General features: G+C 28.8%; 2 protein-coding genes across 51 annotated transcripts in view; one reads left to right on the top strand and one right to left on the bottom strand.

Annotated features, from left to right (window-relative positions):
- LOC107444790 (uncharacterized) overlaps positions 1–20226 on the bottom strand; it is an 87459-nt gene that overhangs the window by 50429 nt on the left and 16804 nt on the right. For 7 of the 50 annotated variants that reach the window (XR_011637800.1, XR_011637808.1, XR_011637788.1 and 4 more), the window contains exon 2: positions 5304–5372. The exons of 5 other annotated variants lie outside the window; for them this stretch is intronic. The gene's annotated coding sequence lies outside the window, so the exon portion shown is untranslated. Of the gene's footprint in view, positions 1–632; positions 4512–5183; positions 5388–5922; positions 7108–10496; positions 10737–20226 lie in introns of those variants that run through there. 38 more of the 50 variants (XR_006224939.2, XR_011637792.1, XR_006224938.2 and 35 more) reach the window with 27 other exon arrangements.
- The window catches only part of LOC107444780 (delta-latroinsectotoxin-Lt1a-like), a 21740-nt gene continuing 12463 nt past the window's right edge, over positions 10950–20226 (top strand). Inside the window, exons 1-2 of the mRNA XM_071185821.1 lie at positions 10950–14332; positions 19864–20024. Coding sequence (XP_071041922.1) covers positions 11014–14332; positions 19864–20024 — 3480 coding nt within the window. The 5' untranslated portion in view covers positions 10950–11013. The remainder of the gene's footprint in view (positions 14333–19863; positions 20025–20226) is intronic.

Here is a 20226-nt window from a genome sequence, read left to right as displayed (position 1 = left end):
ATGTTTTTAGGGCATGAATCTGAATTGAACAACCTGATAATGCTCACTCTGGTTATTGTTTCCGTTTTTAAAAGCGCTATATGTTGAGCCAGTTTAAATTAAATATTATAATGTTTTTAGGGCATGAATCTGAATTGAACAACCTGATAATGCTCACTCTGATTATTGTTTCCGTTTTTAAAAGCGCTATATGTTGAGCCACCTCATGTGACATTTTTAGCAGCAATCATTGGTCGATTTTCTAATGTTGCCATTCGGGGAGTTGTAATGAGGTTTTTTTTCTGGTACCGTGTAAGAGAAATATATATATAGATTTTAGTTAAAAGTTATAAGGAGTTAATTGAAAAAGGGAATATAATATATATTAAAATTAGTTCTTACAGAACACCTCATATGCGCACTTATACTATATGATGGTGTTTACTGCTTTAAAAAAATATTTTATATAAAGGTCATAGGGATAAGAATGGCGTGAAAAATAAAATAAAACGAGAAAAGTGCGTTAATGTTTTCGTAGTATTAATATTTAATTGCCATCTAGTGTGGCAGATGGTGCTGCTACACTAGATGGTGCTGCCATTTAGTGTGGCGGAAACTAGACGTCCAAATTAACATGGCCAACGGTATCTCACCCATTGTGGTGGTCCTGAAAGAGTGGATACCACTTCTGGAGAACACACTAGGTCTGCTTATCGGGAAGACTGATTGTGCAGCTCATAGGAAATAAAAAAAAATAAAAATATTAAACTAAGACCATAATCTAAGATCATGAAATTCAATAAAAAAAGTTTCTAAAAATATATAAAGGTGTTTTTCTTCTGTATTATGATTCTATTATTATCAGTGTGGAAAAATATCCTTTAAGTTTATGGTTATATTGGTAAAATATCTTTAAAAGTCATTCATTTAATCATGCAGTTTTCGAAATAATTCTATAGCAATTCATATGGTATTCAGGTGCATTTTATTTATATCAGGCATAGTTATAGAAAATGATAGTGGGATTATAATTGTAGGAAGCGTAGCTAAATGATAATTGTACCCATTTTACCAAACTTCTACTGCATCACATGGAATTTTAAATGGTTTTTAAAGTTTTTAACAGACATCACTAAACATTTGTTTATCTAAAACTTGTTTAACAGAAATCTGTAGCTTATTTTGTGACAAAGAAAACTGAAGAAAAAGAACCTAAATCACAAAAAGAAGAATTCCTGTAGTGAAAAGTATTTATCTTATGCGAATCAGTAATGATAAAATGTTTCGCAAACTATCGTAAAACTCAAATAAGATTTGTAAACTAAAATAAAATATTAAGTAAGAAGAAATCTTAGGATTTTATCCATATGTTGGTCTAATCATAGCTGAATTGTTTATTCACTGTCTAATAAGATTTTTTTCTGTTATAAATATTAATCTGAGATAACTACTTTTTTTTCCTTTTTCAAAAATTATCTGAATGATTATAGCAAAAATAGTTAATACTAAGCACACGGAGTTTTAAATGGTTTTTAACTTACATCACAAAACATTTGTTTATCTAAAAATCATTTAACAGAAATCTAAAGCTTATTTTGTGACAAAGAAACTAAAGAAAAAGAACTCTAATCACAAAAAGAAGAATTCATGTAACGAATAGTATTTATCTTATGAGAATCAGTAACGATAAAATGTTTCGCAGACGATCGTAAAACTCGAATTAGATTTTTTCTAGGTTCTTATAAAAGCTGGATATATAAGGTTAAATGTGAAGTATGCAGGAAAAAAAAAAACATCAATCGAATAGTAAAAGTATCCTCATAATGATAACATGTTCTTCTATTGATGTGTTGGAGCAACAAGGTAACTATTAATGGAACTTGTTTGCGTTTTCTTGATTGAAAAATATTGTTTACAACGGTTTTTTATGGTTAAAAAAATATTATGGTTTTCCCTTCTGTTTATCTGAGTTTTCTTAATTTTAAAATTCAGTTTGTTATTAGATCTAAGTTTGAAATTGATTCCATAACTTATCGTCTGATTGATAAAAGGAAATTTTAATATATTTCATTTATAATTTAATTCCTGGAATAATCTTAATAGTTGTCTGATATATTTTTTGGAGGAAAGTTTTTTCTGTAATCTAATTGTACTTAATTTCATAATTAAATCTTTTATTTATAGTTAAATTGATCTAACGGAAATGTATTTAATTTTCCTGATAATTTAATTCCTGACATTAACTAAGAAATGAAAAACATATATTTTTAAGAAGAAAGTTTTCTTCTGTTAAATGTTTCTCTGATTTTATGTTTTGTATGGCTGAGGTTGTATTTTTAAAATGAATCTAATATATTTCGCTTTTTACACTTAATGTGTTTTTAGTTCTAAATTTCATAAGTAGTTCTATAATACTTAACATTGGATTAATATGGGGGAAATGTTTTAAATTGTTATTGCAGTTTAATTTCTGGAATAAGCAGAGCATTGGAATGTTAAGCCTGTTTGAAAGAAATTTCTTTTAATGAGAAAATTGAATTTGAAAGATGCAAATTAAAATTTTTTTATCAACTAAAAAGGAGATAATATGAATAAAACTAAAAAAATAAACAGCTCATTTAAAATTTTAAAAGTAGTAAGAGTTCTGCAGAAGTTTTAGCAATAATAAAAAGTTCTAAAGGATGTGATAGAGATCTTTTTTCAGAATGTTTGAAAGAAAAGCGATTTTTATGCAGGAAATAAAATGTTTCCAAGTAGTGCTCAGTTACCTAGAACTTTCGGAATCTTGTATGATACCTATCTAAACAATACCAAAAAATTGAATTTTTTAAGAAAATTCCACACTAAAAAAGTATTGCATATTACTACATTGCCCTAAACCTATTAATTATCATAAAACACAAGCTATCAATTTATGAATAAAAACGTTTATTTATGACTAAGGATTTTACAACTACTTATGTAAATTTTGCTGTAAATTTCCATAAAATTGACAAGAGCACGAGAATTATAATAATCACGTGTTTCTCTCAAGAAATATACTAGAATAAGATCAACTATATTCTCGTAATGATAATATAATAATGCTTTTTATTGTTTCGTAACCATCGGTGAACAGCCGACCCAAATTTTTGGGATTAGTACAACTAATGTTCAACTCCGTAGCCTTGTAATTTTGAACCCAATCCAGAAGACAAAATAACTCTTGGATCAAGTATTGCAGGAAATTTGCCTTCGCGGAGGACTTTTTGATGGATCTAACCCACTTTTGCGTTACATGGAAAGGGAAGCCACGTAAACCTCCCACGGTTAGCCTGACGACAAGGGAATCTAACCCAAGACCGTCTACCACTGAGGATATTTTACATCAACACTGTAGTAGATGAATCGAATGCGGAATTTGTATCGAGCAGCCATCGCTGGGATTTGAACACGGTTCGCCTCATTGAAAAGCAAACGCTTTATCCCCTGAGCCACCACAGCTCTCATGCACTACCTTACGATTATTTTAGACTTTTGGCATATCTATTTACACATTGTTCTGCTGTTTCATTCTTTTAACTGCATTTTTTTTAATAATACGCCTGGAGCTCTATATATGTAACTGTGACTTTTTCACGATAAGCTCGTTATGAAATATTGACAAATTTTTAGCTAATATATTTAAAATTATAATTTAATACTATAAAGAAGTGTAGGCGCATTTGCTGAAAGAGTTAGTTTTCAACTTAAGGGTGAAGAAACTTCACCACCACTTTCGCCCTTATATAGGTATGAACTTCAATATTTACTCTCCTATGCGACTAAAACATAAGTGTAAATCAACACTTATATAAAGTCGTAAAACTGCAAAATGTCTATATTTTAGAATTACTGAGAACAAAAAACCACGAAGGTCAAAATAGGAACCTTTAATTTTCAACTGTTAGAAAATACATGTCAAGAGATATTTATATAAAATTTTAATGAAATGCTTGTTTAGATCGGAACATAAAAATTTCAGAGACTGTTTCGCTAACATTTATCGAATTCTTTAATTTTTTTCAGTGCGGAGATCGTTTGAAACTTATTCGATATTTAAAACTAAGAGTCAGTTTGTTAGGAAATATCCATATATGGGAAGGAATATTTAGATAAAATGTTAAAGAAGTGCTTGTTCCGTTCGAAACATAAGTTTTTAGAATATATACAGTTAACACGTAAATGAGGACAGTTTCCGTCTTTTTTCCAATAATTAATTTCTATGCTTAATCATTTGAAACAAATTTTTTTGTACAAACAGTAAGTATGGTATCAATTAGTTACAAAAAAGTATTTCAAGAAACATTTACATAAAATTTTAAGGAGCAGCTTGTTTAGCCTGAAACATGCAAAGCTAAGAGATTTTATTACAAACATAAGAAAAACTAGAGGTTTTTTTAATTTTTTTCAGAGCAAAATTATTTTGAATTTGTTTTACATTAAAGCAATTTATTGTCTAATTCTTTATAAGGTTTCAATAGCTGTAGAAACTGTCAGCATGAGTATGAAATCTATAAAAAATATTAACTTTCATTTAGTTTTCTAGAATTAAAAGTTAACTAGGAGGCTCCACCCCCTGCTCGCTAACGCTCGCCAACCCCCGNGTTTTATATAATATAGATAGATATGGTTTAATTAATAAGAAAATCACAATAAACAAAATCACAACGCACAACACACAACAAACAAATCACAATACACTAAAATAAATGTGAAAAACTTCAATAATATTACTGCATTAGCTTGTCAGAAATGGTGTTCACTATGAATGTTTTTTTTATTATGCCTCCATTATAATTTCTAAAAAGAAAAGGTTTTCATTGATTTACTTAGATGGAAATTTAATAAAATATATTTCTCAAATTATTCCCTCTTATGCTTGAAATTTTTAATAAAATATATGTACTATAAACCCTCATAATAAAACCAAAGAAATAAAACATGCACAGCAATTGTTTTTTTTTTTAAATTTTCTTTTTCAATAACGTTAGAAAATGTTTTCTATATGAATCTAAAATATACTTGCAAATAGGAATATAATAAAATTCAGCGTTTTTGAAACTTGTTACTAATTTTTTTTAATCAATTAGCAATATATTTCGATTTATTTATCATTAACGGTAACTATAAAACATTATTTTACGTAATACATCTTACACAATTATAAAAAAAATACTATTTACTTTGTATGTTCTACGAACATAACGGAAAAACTATGTTCTTTTCTTTCTTTCTCCCCATTGGCTTTCAGCAGTAACTATTTCATTCCGTAAATAAACTATTTAATAGAAAGAATACGTTACCTGAACTTTCGCACATAACATACATCCGTAAAAGCTTTTCAATGTATGATGTCAAACTTAATCTGAAAGCTATAAAGAAAAAAACTATACTTACATAAGCAATATGTTTTAAGCTCCGGAAATAAAATGTTAGACGGAATTAATGAAGCTTAGAAATAATTGTGGTTTAAAATTAGCTACCGTATTTGTGTAAACTCTTTTTCTAAAGAAATGGGTGAAAATATTACACGAGTACTGATGCATTAATAACTTGATAAATTTTATACACTATTAAAATTTTCCTTCTGAAATTACTATAAAATAAACTGCAACAGTTTGTACATCTGATTACCTATAAAGTTTATGTTCAGGAATATTTTTACAGTTTACGGTTAAAAAAACCATGAATATAGAACTATACGGTTTTGTTACCGTTTACAACTAGCATGGTTTCTAAATCATAAAAGTAAAACTTAAACTGACATTGGAGGTCTGTGAGTAATGCTTTATTTATGCATGAATGATAGTTTCGTATTCTAATAATCCACGGTTATCGATTGAAGAGTTTAAGACACTGGAAACTCTTCATGTACAGAAGGAATGGAAGAAGTATTGTATCGACACTAGGATTCGAATAAGCCTGTTAAGCCGGGGGTTATGAGAGTTAAATCTCATGAGAGTCATGAGATTGAACTCTCTTGGCTACAGTATGTACCCAGATGCCTGGAACAAAATGGCTTCATTAGCTGCGCCTTAGTTGGCGTAAGTAAAATTCTGTTTGATAAACCGTTAAAGGTGAATACAATCAATAATTTCCTCACACTTAACAGCAGTTAGAACGCAATCTTTCTTATGGTTATTTGAATGTTTTGGTTGAATATGATAAAATAAAGATTAAATAAATTGTAATAAATTGAATAATTTTAACTGTAGCAGTATTGAATAGACATTAGGGCCAGAAACAGAGGATCTTAAGACCCGTTAAGACCAGCAATAACAAATGGAATTTTCAAACAATCTCTGTGTTCAACTTATAAAAATATCTAGCTTTCGTCTTAGTTTCGTCTTAGTTCTGCGAAAAAAAATACCATTTTTCTAAAATATCGTAAAATAAATATATTTATAAGGAATGTAAAGTTGCTGAACGTAAACTGAAATAAAATTATCATTCATCTGTAGATATGTTGTTTTGAAGTATGATTCGATAGTAGAAACTGAAATAAAGCATAATTATTTTCAAAACAAAATTATTTAAGGAAAAGAAAGAAAGTAATCGTAAAATTTTTTAGCCATATATCTTTTAACTGTGTAAATGAGAAAATATTCTAATTGATAAACTCCATGATTATTAAATATAGATATTTAAAAAAAAAGATAAAAAAATGCTTAAAAATTGCAAATTAACTCTATCGTGTAGAATGCACATGAATGCTTTCTAATTCAAATATATTATTTTTCCTATAATTCAGCAAAGTAATAAAATAATTCTTAAAATTACTTCTTACATGTAATAAATTTTGAATTAAATAAAGCTTGTGAGCAAAAGCTTAGATTTGCTTAAATATTTCTTGAAATATGGAAGCATTTCATACTATATTATAACACTGATTGTGATGAAATTCTTTAGAAATGCTTTGAGCATCTCTGATTAACTTTTAAAGCTAATCAGAAGAGAACAAATATGTTAATAAACTTTGCAAAGATGCATAATTTTTATTAGGTGGCTTAGATCGTAGAACTTTTATTATGAATCATTCCCGTTTTTCTCCAATCGTTGTTGAAAAGAAATTTTTCTTAGATGATCACATGACTTTTATTAAGAATCATTTCTGTAAATCATCTCTGTTTTCTGCAATTTTAGTTGAATAGGAATTTTTATTAGTTAATAATATGACTTTTATTGGGAATCATTCCTGTTTGTTTTCAATTATAGTTGAAAATAAATTTTCATTAGGTGATCGTATGACTTTTATTGGGAATCATTCCTGTTTTTCTGCAGTTATAGTTGGAAATAAATTTTCATTATGTGATCATATGACTTTTATTAGGAATCATTCCTGTTTTTCTGCAATTATAATTGAAAATAAGTTTTCATTAAGTGATCGTATGACATTTATTGGAAAGCGTTCCTGTTTGCTTTCAACTATAGTTGAAAATGAAATCTCTCTAAGTGATCGCATGACGTTTATTATTAACCATTCCTGGGAATAATCCCTGTTTTTCTGCAATTAAAGTTCTACCTAAGACGAATATGTTTGGTGATCAAAAAATTCATTAACATTATGGCTTTTATTCCTTAAAGCTCATTTCATATCTTTTTAAATTAAATTTTGAACTAGAATAAACAAACTAAAAATACTTATAGTAAGACTTTTGATGTTTCCCAGAAAGTTGAAATTTAACATGGAGGTTTGAAATACGTTCGTTACTTTCTTAAATAGAATTCTCATGAACATTTGAAAGAAAATTAGCATTATTCACCTGTGATAATGGCATTAAGATATTTTACGTACGTGCATTATCCACATTCTTGTAGTTATCACTGATGAGGAACTGTACACAAACTTGGTTCTCTTCCCACAATATTAAAGTAAATAATTGGCATATACTCTCTCATTTGCTTCAGGATACTAAGCTTCTAGTAAATTTTTAGTTTTAATCATATAATCTTTATTTCATACATAAATTCTTCATTGTTTCTCTTATTTGCATTCATTAAAGCTAAGTTTTCTTTAATTATTCGTATAACCGTACATTCTATTTACGCATATATCTATTTAGCTGGTGTTTTAAGTAAAAACCTATGTCATTACTTAATTTTTGAAAAAACAAAATTTTCAATTCAGGCAGCATAATTTAATTTATCTCGTGATAAGTCAATTTAAAAATATGCATGCGTATCAAAGCAGCATTGTTAAAGATATATTTTAAAATGTTCCAACGCTTTTCTTGAATTTTAAACAAACGTGAATTTGTAAACATATATAAATTAAATGAGAAGATGTTGAAGCTAAACTATTTCCGATACCACATTTATGTAAACTTTTTGATTAAATATCATTGAGTTACTGGAGCATAGTACAATAAAAAGAATAAATTAGTATATTTTCAGAAGTTAATCATATACATTTAATTTATCACTAAAACTTGTTGAAATTATTTATATTTTTTAAATTCACTAAAATAAAGACGCATAAGAATATGTATACCTTTTATAAAATATAGGAAGTAAAACAGATTTATTTAAAAGATATATCGTACTTAGGCTATAAATATATAAATTTATGAGTTATCTTTTACCTCATTTATCGTAGTTATCTAGGACTACTTGTCAGATTCAGATAAAAAGAATTTTTCCCTAGAAATCTGTAGCAAAGATTTTTGGTTTTGACCAAGAATAATTGAATTTCGAATTGATAAATGTATATAATACGTATAGAGTGCAATTCTTCTTTGAGTTCCATTCTAGTGAAATAAAAATATTTCTTTTTTTATAAACGTAGCTATATCATAGCTATATCTTCTCTGTATTCCTAATATATANATAAATCCAGAAGAATGCCCATTTGTAATTTATTAAAATGATGTTATCGATTTGAATTAATTTTTTTGTATGAATTAAGCATTAAGCAACTGAAAGCTTAAATCAGAATGCTGCAAATTTAATAATAATTCAAGCTAAATGTAAAAAACAGAAATCATTAGAAACAAAATACATATATATATATATAAAGTAACCTGCGGACAAAGACAAAAATTGAATGATGAAAGGAATTTATGAGAACCATATTTTATTACTTATTTAGATTTATTTCGAAAAAATAAAACAATATCATGCGATTGTCATATTTATCTATATAGCATGCGCCGCAATGGAATCTTGTGGGAAATCGACATCTTTTCCAAGATTAAAAGGTCATAAATAGGAGAGGAACAAATTTAGTTTCCGGTGAAGTTTTAAATTAAAAGCAGCAGGTAACCCATCGTCTGAGAGACCGGCAATAAAATACTTACTTCATATCTTATGCATAAACTGATAATACAAGCTTAGAAATGTTCCACTTAGAAATGTTCAAATGATCCATTTCGAATAAAATTTAATTTTAATGAGTTAGTTTTTCAAAAATTATTTGTCAATATGTATTAAACATTCCGGCAACGTGACGAAATTTTGCTTCATGGCAAGATATGATGGCAAAATTTGTTATAATACCTAATCACGCAGACATAAATTCTGCGTAATTTTATTTCACTCAGAAAAATAATTTCCTGCTATATTTATTTCAGAAAAACGGAATTCTGCGAAACACAATTCCACGGAGACTCGTGCCAAAAACCTCTTAATATTTTGCGTATAAGTATACGTATATCTATTCAGATTTCTTACAATATTCAGCAATGCAGAACTTTTTGATTATGTGAGAATTTTAAACAAAGAGATATTCTCTTAAAAACAATGCCCATTTAAAAATATTTATCCATTTTCCTTTCATTCTCCATTTTTGTTCCATTTCTCAATCTCCAATTGCCAGGTAAAAGTGTTCTTTAAATTTGGTCTTGCATGTCTTTTTCTCACTTTTTATTAGTCGCTAAATTTTGCCCTAGAATCACGATTGTAGAATCTAATTTAAGTACGGTTACTGGTCAGGTCTACAACAATAAAATTCAATGATTTTAGGGAAAATAATTTTAAAATTATATTCTTTAATATTTTATAAGGAAACAGAGGCATTTCAGAATTTGAAAAGAGTATTTTATAATTTAAATACCAAGGAAAAATAAAACTATATTAAATATTTTTTTTATCTAATAATTTGTAGTTAAAACAAATAAGAAATAGAATAAGTAAAAATTAGTGAATGTGTGCCGTGACGAGACCCGTCTTTATCCTGTAAAAATATAACTAAGCAACGAGCGTTATATTATTATATATTATAATGCACTAATGATAAAAACGTATTTTAAACACACTTAAAACTATAAGATATTATTTTAACTGCATAGATATTTCGTCTAGAGCAGTAATTTATAAAAAAATTCTGATTTGCAATCTAAATACTAATGTAGTTTATATAATTGTTAAAATAAGTAGGTTATTAAGTAGGTTATTAGGAATAAAAAACTCTGCTTTTCTTGGAAATTTTTCATTGAAATATTTTTTTAGAGCGAAATTTTACATAAAAATCTCAAATGTGTCTGAACAAATATACTTACCTGGGTAGAGAGGTAATATGCATGAAGAAATTTGTCATGAGCGTTTAACTGGTTAGAGATACGTTTAGAAAGTAACGTAACTCTAACCAGTTAAACATGTTTAACCAGCTGGTGATTTTGAAAAACAACAATCATTGTAGAACTAAATTGAACGAATTGACGTTTCAAAAACAGATGCTTTTGGTACGTATTCTAACAGAATCAATTTAGTTTACAGGTGTTTTGGAAATATCGAGTTTATATAAAGATAAATTAGATTTTGGTACTGTCAAAATAAATGGCATAATATATTGTCATTATGTAAATCAAATGACATTTTGTAACATGAAACATATGGATTTTAATGATCTTGTAGAGTCAAAACGAATGTTTTGTGAAACTTTTATCAACAGATGCCCTAATGATCGACATATATATATATATATATATATATATATACAGATATACTGCCTTATACTTTTATCAGATACTATTTTCCGAGTTTCGTATACAATTCCCTGAAATTTAGCTACTCAAAATGCTTCCAAATGATTCGGCGATTACTTCTTTTCGAATGAAAAGAAATAGTGTTAAGGAGTCCGAAAACGAAATGACTGGTATCAAGACTAAGACAGGTTTTTGCAAAAACTTTGAATTCGGTTCGAAAGTTAGTGGCCTCTTAGCCGACGTTATGGGAGACATGCCGGATCCCAGAAAATCAGGAGCTCTTTTGGCCGTGATTAGTCATATTGGACAAGCTGGTATAAATGTCACGTCTACAGCTCTAGAATGTGATGATTCTAAATTTGAAGACATCAAAATACTGATGAAAAAACGATTTAATACAATAGATAAGAAATTTGAAATACATGCAGAAGCTTTAGAAGATGTTTCTCATAAAGTAAGTGATCTGTTATATAAATTTGATAGTTACCAGATGTTCCGCGGGCAAAAAATAGTGACATCTGAAGTAATAGGTAATAAAGAGATTAAGTCAATTATAAATAATATAAATATTTTCAATAAGTACTACGAAGAAGCTAGAGAAGAACTTAACGGATATGGCAAAGATGAGTACTTCGAGGAATTAAGCAAAGAAAAAAGCATTTTGAATACATTAGAAAACTATTCGGATTCTAGAAACAGTTTGTATTCAGCTTTGTACGAGCTTATAGATAGGAGCGACAACTACGCGATTCCCGATGATGCTACAGATGATAACGCTTTCCTGGTATTGTATGCTCTGTTTCATGGCACACAGACTTATTTTGCTGTTAAAGTTCTTCTTATAAAGCAACGTGCTTATCTTGCAAACTACTATTACGAACTGGGGGATTTCGAAGGTTTCAACACACAGCTTCGAGCTATAAAGTCCTTGACAACAAAGTTTAAAGACTCCCTTTTCACCGATGTTATAAGTATAATAAATCAAGTAAAGAACAAAAGTTTCATAAATGATGTGAAAAACGAATGGTACAGAGGCATTTCCGATACTATTCTGCTTGATCTGAAGGAAAGTGTGGAAGAGATTGATTTAAACATGATCGATCATGATAAGGAAATAGTTGAAGTAAAATCCATCAACTTCTCACAGTCTGATATAACTTCCAAATATGGCGACTGGAAAGACAAGTCAACAGTAAGTTATGCGGTGCAGTTAAGAAATAAGAACAAGTACTCAAAATTCAGTCGTTGGTCTGAGGCAGAAGAAATTGGAGATAAAGCTAACCCCATGATTACAGTTCCTCAAGATAAACAAGGAAGAGAGAGACTTATATTCCGAAAGTTTGATAAGGGCTCCATCCAGTTTGTTGGTGTCCTAATGGGCTTAGAAACAAGCTTTAGAGACATAAATAGAGATCTCTATAATGCTGTTGGAAGGGGGGATCAAGATTTGGCCTATAACCAAACTAAACTACTTATTGAAAACGGAGCTAATATTACCGCATTGTTTGAGCATAAACGAAACATGATACACGCTGCTTCTTCAGCTGGTAATGATAGAGTTGCAGCTGATTTTCTATTCGGTGAGCTCGATGTTAATTCTAAGGACAAAATGGGATACACTCCCCTCCATTTAGCAGCTGAATCAAATCAAAAAGTGTTTATACGTGAGCTAATTAAACAGAACGCTAATGTAAACGTACAAGCTGGAGTGGAAAAGTTAACTCCTTTGCATGTTGCTGCTAAAAATGGATACTTGGAGTCGGTGAAAGAATTAATGAAATCTAAAGACCTATCAATTGACGCAGTGGACAAAAATGGATTCACAGCTTTGCATCATGCTATACATAAGAAAGATAATTCTAGAATTCTTCACGCTTTAATGAGTAACACTGATATAAACGTCAACATCAAAACAAAATTAGGCTTAGCTCCTTTACATTTAGCTGCTATAAATGGTTTTTCCAAAGTAATAGATGCGTTAGTTACTAGTACCAAGTTAGAGAATATTAACGAAACCAATGATGACGGTGCAAATGCCTTGCATTTTGCGGCCATGGCTGGAAACTATTTTGCTGTAAAAAAACTGCTTTCAATGGATAACATTGGAATCAATCAAGTCACTTTCAAAAATAAATTGACGCCTCTGCATTTTGCTATCTATTTCAAGAATGGAAATGTAGCGTCTCAATTACTGAAAGATCCCAGAATTGATATAAATTTAGTTGGTCGGGGAAACATCACTCATTTACACCTAGCTGTTGCCTCTGGAGATTTACAAACAACTTCTATCTTACTAAGCAAAGGAGCAGATAAGGAAGCAAAAATCGAAGATAGCGGTTACACCGCTGTCCATCTTGCTATGTTGCGCAGTAAGCCAGATGCTTTACTTTTTTTAATCAATAATAATGCAAATTTAAATGCTCAGTCAAACGATGGTTCCACTGCTCTACATTTAGCCTGTAAACATCGAAAAATGGAATTCCTTGACGTGCTGCTCGAAGCAAATGTCGATGCAAAACTTACCGATAAAAACGGTTATTTAGCCATTCAAATCTCAATCGAGAATATGGATTTAAATTTTGTGCGAGCTATTGTAGAAAAAAATCTCAATATAGTAGATGAGGAAACAAAGGAAGGCAGGTACGTCAAGGCATTGGCACACGAAAAAAGTTTTCGCGTTATGTATCACTACCTTAAAAACAGGGATTCACCAGAGTATGATAAATATTACGGATTAGAACCAGTTGAAGTCTTCAGAAAGCTAGGCGTACACGATCTTTTTGATATTATATTGAATCCTAGCAACGATCCAGAACAAAATAGAGAAGAATCGGTCAGATATATTTATGAAAATATTGTTTTGCCATGCATGAAGAAGGAAAAGAAAGGCACTCCTTGTGAGCTTGGCAATCCTATGAATAGCCGTCTGGAACGTAGTATTGAATTACATGATACCAATCTATTTCCAAAGTTTTCCGCTAATTTTTTGCCAGAAAAAGGTTTTGCTTCACATTCATTGGAATCATCAAGTAATAAAAATTCCTTTTCAAGCTCAGCAAGCAATGTTTTGCAAAATGCAAATGCTAATAGCGTATTGCTTTTGATAGATCTCTTGGTAAGGAAATTCGCAAATAAAAAACACACTTCACCTGCCAGGAGAGAAATATCTAGTTCAGATTCTCGAGCCAAAGTGTTGATATTGATTGAAAAATTCGAAAAGCTTATCGATTCAATGAGTCCAAGTCCCGCAAAGGAATTAATAAACTTATCGGAAGTCAGCTCAAAAGTTTATAAGGCACTAGAAAATGAAAATTATAGTCAAATTGAGGACATTTTACGCTTCTACATTAAAGAATTTTTGAAACCTGATGAAGTTTCAGCTTTGATATCAAAATTAAATCTAGATGAATAAAAGTCTATAAAGAAGTTAATTGGGAGCAAACTGCTGAAAAATATTATTATGCTTGTCCAATTTACTTTAGAGCTGGTTTCAAAATTTGAACTTCAAAAATATTACATTACTTCAGTTACCTTCTAGTTTTACTAGCATGTGTAATATCAGCAATAAATAGTTCTATATGCAAGTATTTTATATGAATACTCTTAGCTGTAAGAAATTTGTAAAACTTAATATCAATTAATTGGATCCTAGCAAATAATTTTTTACCATTTTGTTTTAAAAAAATCTTTTACTTCATTTTAATATCCTAAAGTGTTCCTTCTTTATTTAATTTTAAAGAAATCTGAAAATTTTTAATATTACGTTTATTTTGATATCAATATTAACAAAATATTTTATAATTTTTAAATTTTAATAAATTTCATTTTTATTATTTTTATAGAAAAATATTAATTTAACAATTAGATGGAAAATATTAACATGATAAAGTTAATTAACATGAATATGAAATTATTAACATAAAAAATAATATTTAATAAATCATTAAAAAAGATAATTTAAATATTACTTTATAACAAATTTAATTTTTAAATAGTGATACGAATGCGTATTAATATTATGCATTAATATGCATTTATTAATTATTAGTTTAATTTTATTTCACTGTTCACGCACAGAACAAAGTATGAAAAAATAGTTGCATTACCTATGTATATTATTTTAAAAAGTTGACATAACAATAGGGGTCATTAATCTAACAATTTCATTTTTTCAGTATTGGAAATATAATTTAAGAATTTTTGTTACCAGTAAAGATATGGTGGATGCTTCAGTTTAAATTCTTTTTTTATGTTAAAAAAGAATACTAGAACGCAATATTTAATTTTGAAAATTTACTTATTTAAAATATTTTTCTGATTGTTATTGCCCAGAAATTCTGTATTTCTAAAACAAAGCTTCTTCCTTTCCAAATTTTATAAATATACATGTTTGAATACATGTTTGAAGGACGGCAATATTTTTGGATATCGAGATCTGATAATTTCTAATAGGAATCTGGAAAATGAATTTGAATATGGTTGATGTGAGATTTTTTCAATGTGAAAGCTACGGAACAAGTCTCAGTGAAATTATGTAAAATATATATTATGTGTTATTTAAATTATTTCCTACTTTGAAATATTTATTAATTTTAAATTTTAATGCTTGTTTTCTTTAAATATTATAAATTTTGTTTAATATATATTCCTTAATTTACGTCATTGTAATTCCCCATTGTAACCAAATTGGTATGAAAAATTATTCTTGTCATAATTTTAATATATTTGAGTATTTATTATATTGTATAAATAATGTATCAATAGTAAATTAAATTATGAATGACTCGAACATCTTTTTGCAGTTTTCTTTTATATTGCTTAACAACATTGCTTTTATGCAAATAAAATACCTTTATTAATGATTTCTTTTTTAGAACTTTCAGTTATATAGCTTTCTCAACTAAATACACATTTTGTAGTATAAGAAATATAAAAAAAACCCTATTAAATTATTTTCATTTCGCAAACAATACTTATCTTATGTTGTCTTAATATCTAATGTTGTTTCTTGTTCTGCCATTGTATTTCCCGTACACATTTCTATGCACCTTAATAATTTAAATCTTCTAAGTCATACTTTCTCTGCGTAAAAACTGCAACATTGAGTTGTACATCTGATACTGAAGTGGCAGTTTTTTTACGAAATTTTAACTTTAAGAGATACTAAAAATTGACTAGTACTTTAAATTTACAAGTACTAAAAAAATTATTATCAATTTAAATCAGACAAAATATAATAGTATAATTATTATTTATAATTGTTTATCTAGATCTATTTAGACATTGATATGAAATTTACACGTAAAGTGATCAAAAAATAAATAAATAAATAAAATGGAACTTTTGATCCAATAATCGGATTTCCAAGTTCTCTTGACCAAATAATTGGGGTCATACTTTCCTCACATATCAGTTTCCCCTCATATTTTGAAGGTCAAAAATGCAAATCCGTCGAAAAAAATGCTCTGTTCATGCAGAGACAATAGAATTTTTTTGTCTGATTGCGTAACTTAAAATAATTATCACTAATTAGTTAGCGTATTTGTAGTCATCCCGGCGACCATTAAGTTTAAGTCTTGTTACGAGAAAATTCAACCATTAGATCAAAGGTTATGCACAATGTTCTATTTTTTTACTAAACATAGTACTTTTAATATGAACTAATTTTCAAAATATAAAGTTTAGTAAAACCCTTAAATTTTATTCTAAATTCTTGTATCCCCTGAAATTCGCTTGTTTATACTAAATAAGTTTTTTTTCACACAAAAAGGGCAATTATACTGACGGCAATAAAAGGCTTATTTTTTAGTTCTACTAACTGAATCCGAACAATACTTAAATGATATTTGTTATTGTATTTATATGGAACCAGGAACTACATATCATGGGACGAGGTTTCAGTCGAGAAAATCAAAATATTTACCTATAGATGGCGCTACATTTTTTAAACTCTATCAAATGCATATTGTTTTAACAGCAATATTGTAGAATATAGTCAGTCATAGATGTGTATATGGCTGAGTGTAATAAATACACGCAAACATATGCATATTGTTGACCGACAAGTTACGCCCACAGAGGGAGCAAGTTGTAACTAAATAAAATATCCTGATATTGTTTGAATTTTTAAGTCGTTTTCTTTCTATAGCAATGAAATCGTGCCATTTGTTGGAAAAAGTCTCAACTATTATTTTAACATGAAATGACGACCCAGGGATTTAAAGAACAGTTATTTGGAGTTTCATTTAAATCTATTTATTAAGACCGGAGCTACAAGCCTCAAGGACCTAAAAATTAATTTTAATCATACTGTATTTCTCGATATTTATAGAAATGTTCGGACATTATGACGTCCATTTTTATTTATGAATCAGTTTTAAATGATTCTCTCATTAAGAAATATCATTACTTCCTCACAAAATATTCAACTTAGGTAAATGTTAAATATGCAGCGGATTTCAATTGTTTTTCAAATAACTGTATAATAGCACCATTTGTTTGCAAAAATCCGAACTATTAATTTTGCTAGGAAATCGGTCTTAACAAGAATTATTTGAAGCTTCATTCGAATGTGTTCAGTAAAGCCGAAGCTACAAGTCTCTGCGTGTCTAGAGATTAATTTTAACCAGTTTGTACTTCTTGACATTCAGGGAAATTTTCAGAAATTATAACGTCCTTATTTGAATGATGAATCAGTTTTAAATTATTTCCTCGCTAAGATCATGTAATTAATTATTCACAAGAAAGCAAACTTACGTTAACGTTCAACATGCTGAGGGCTTCACCTGTTTTGGATTAAATAAGATTTATTTTAAAAATTTCTTCAACAATTATTGACATCAATGGACAATTTTAGAAATAGTTACTTCTATATTGTTTTATGAAACCATTCTCAAATGAATATTACTGTTCAAAAATTCACATAAGTAAACTTTTCACTCTTCCCAATACTTTGGATTAACATATTTTGAACTGAGTAAGTTATTTTTTAACTTTTATTTTGCATTTACTCCATATTTTTTCAACCCTTGTCGCAGAAAGCTATTTTGAACTCCAGAACCATTGGAGCTAGGGTTCTGAAATGTGGATAGCTAATACGAGAAGTAATTTTAGCTTCCAAACCAAACATCATTTAAAAATTGTAATTATTTTGTTCAGGAATGTTTGAAAAAAGTTTTTTTTCCTCGTAAGTTCGAAAGTTGGACGTAGTTATAAATAAATATCCAAACAGTTCTGTTTAAAATATTATTTCTCGTTTTTTAATGTTCAATTATTTGTTTATAAGTTAAGTCATCATTAAGCATGGCATGCGGATTCAAGCTACGTCACCAAATTAGCATTTTTAGAGTGATCTGAAACCACGTGTTTCTTTTGTTTATAGTTGTGTTTTTAAAACATGTTTTTGGGAAATAAATAATGTGCTACTATTTTAAAGACTTGATGAATCCTAATACAAAAAATTATGAAAAAAAATAATTTTTTAAAAAAAAGCAACAACTCTATAGGTCTGCAGAAAAAAGTATTAAATGATATATTGCGTGTAACTTATAAAAATTGAGCTTAAATAGTCTCGGAATATTTCCCTGGTATTATGCTCATTTTATATAAAGTTTATCTTAATATGTGTTGTGAGAATTACCAATATTTTTTAAAGAATGCAGACTATCAGTCAGTGGTTTATCAGGTGCTATTATTGCTATTCACTAAATGAAAAGTCAGTGGTTATTTTAGTGATATTACAGTTTTTCAATTCATGAAAAGTCGTTGGTTTTTTTGGAATTATTGTTATTCGAAAACCACTGAATTTTAATCTGCTTCGAAATTTATGCAACTCATTTTAAGATAAACTTTATATAAAGTAAACGTAATACCAGTAAAATTAGCTGAAGTTAGGCAAACTCGATCTTTAAAAGATGCACACAATATCTTATTTATTACTTTTGCTTGTAAGTTGAGAAATTTCTTTTTATAAATATTTTAAATTATTTTATTAAACTTTTTCTTAACAGAAATAAAACTTTTCAGGAATAATTACGCCTATATTTCAACTAGGAAAACTTTTTTAAATAAATTCTGACTCGCAAAAAATTTACTATGAAATTAAAAATGTTCTAATTATGCCCCTTATTTAGGATGATAGCAAAATATGAATGATAGCGAAATGATAAATTATAGCATTTTTTCATTTAATTTGAAAATAAACAAAAGAACCAATAATAATTTAGCAAGTTTTTTGTGTTTAAAATAGTAGTTTGAAACATCTCAGGTGTGGAAATCAAAAAATTTTCTCTACAACTGTAAAAGCTCCATTTGAATGGGGGGAAAATTAAACATTATTGGCAATTAATAACATATTTTTCTGGAATTTATATAAGAAAAAGCATTTGGATAAGGAAGGATTTTAAATAATTTAGATAAATACATAAAATGTGGCCATCATGCTCTGAAGTTTATACTATATGATAAAAATATCGCGCAATCGTTTCGATGTATTTTTTGGTATTCAGGGTGCCAAATCCGGCCGAACAAAATGCACAAGTGCTACTGCCGATAGAAAAATTAAACGGCTATGCCTTCAAGATATAAAAATTTCATCAGATGCCATTAGATGTGAAATGAATGCAGTAGGTATTGCAGTAAGTTCAAGAACAATAAGAAGAAGGTTATCAGGATTTGGACTACAAGCTAGAATTTCAAGGAAAAACCATATTTAAATAAAAAACAACGCGAAAAACGAGTTAAGTTGGCAAAAGAACACATTAAATGGTCAGAAAATCAATGGAAGCAAGTAATCTGGAGCGATGAGAGTAAAATATCGCTCTGTGGTACTTTTGGTAGAAAATACGTGAGACGTAGAGTAGGTGAAGCACTTCATCCTGATTGCATTAAAGCAACTGCAAAAACCCAACAAATGTCAAGATTTGAGCATGTATGTCTGCAGATGGTGTGGGCCGAATTCAAGTGATTGATGGCTTCCTGAATGCCAAAAAATACATCGAAACTGTCCTGAAACCAAAATTGATACCTTCCATTAGGGATCTCTTGCCCAACAACGAACCATTTATTTTTCAGCAGGGTTCAGCTCCATGCCACACAGCAAAAGTATGCAAAGCATGGTTTCAAAATAAAGGCATACATATATTACCATGGCCAGGATACAGCCTGATCTCAATCCATTTGAATATTTGTGGCGACTTTTGAAAATTCTTGTACGAAAAAAACGTCCATCCAATAAAAGACAACTTATTGAAGCTATAATTGATTCTTGGCACCATGTGATTACGAAAGATTGTTGAAAAACCAT

The sequence above is a fragment of the Parasteatoda tepidariorum genome, chromosome 9 (genome assembly GCF_043381705.1).
Source record: "Parasteatoda tepidariorum isolate YZ-2023 chromosome 9, CAS_Ptep_4.0, whole genome shotgun sequence".
In the NCBI taxonomy this organism is placed as follows: Eukaryota; Metazoa; Arthropoda; class Arachnida; order Araneae; family Theridiidae; genus Parasteatoda; species Parasteatoda tepidariorum.
Note: the sequence above shows the minus strand (reverse complement) of the source record. Positions and strands in the feature narration are given on the sequence as shown.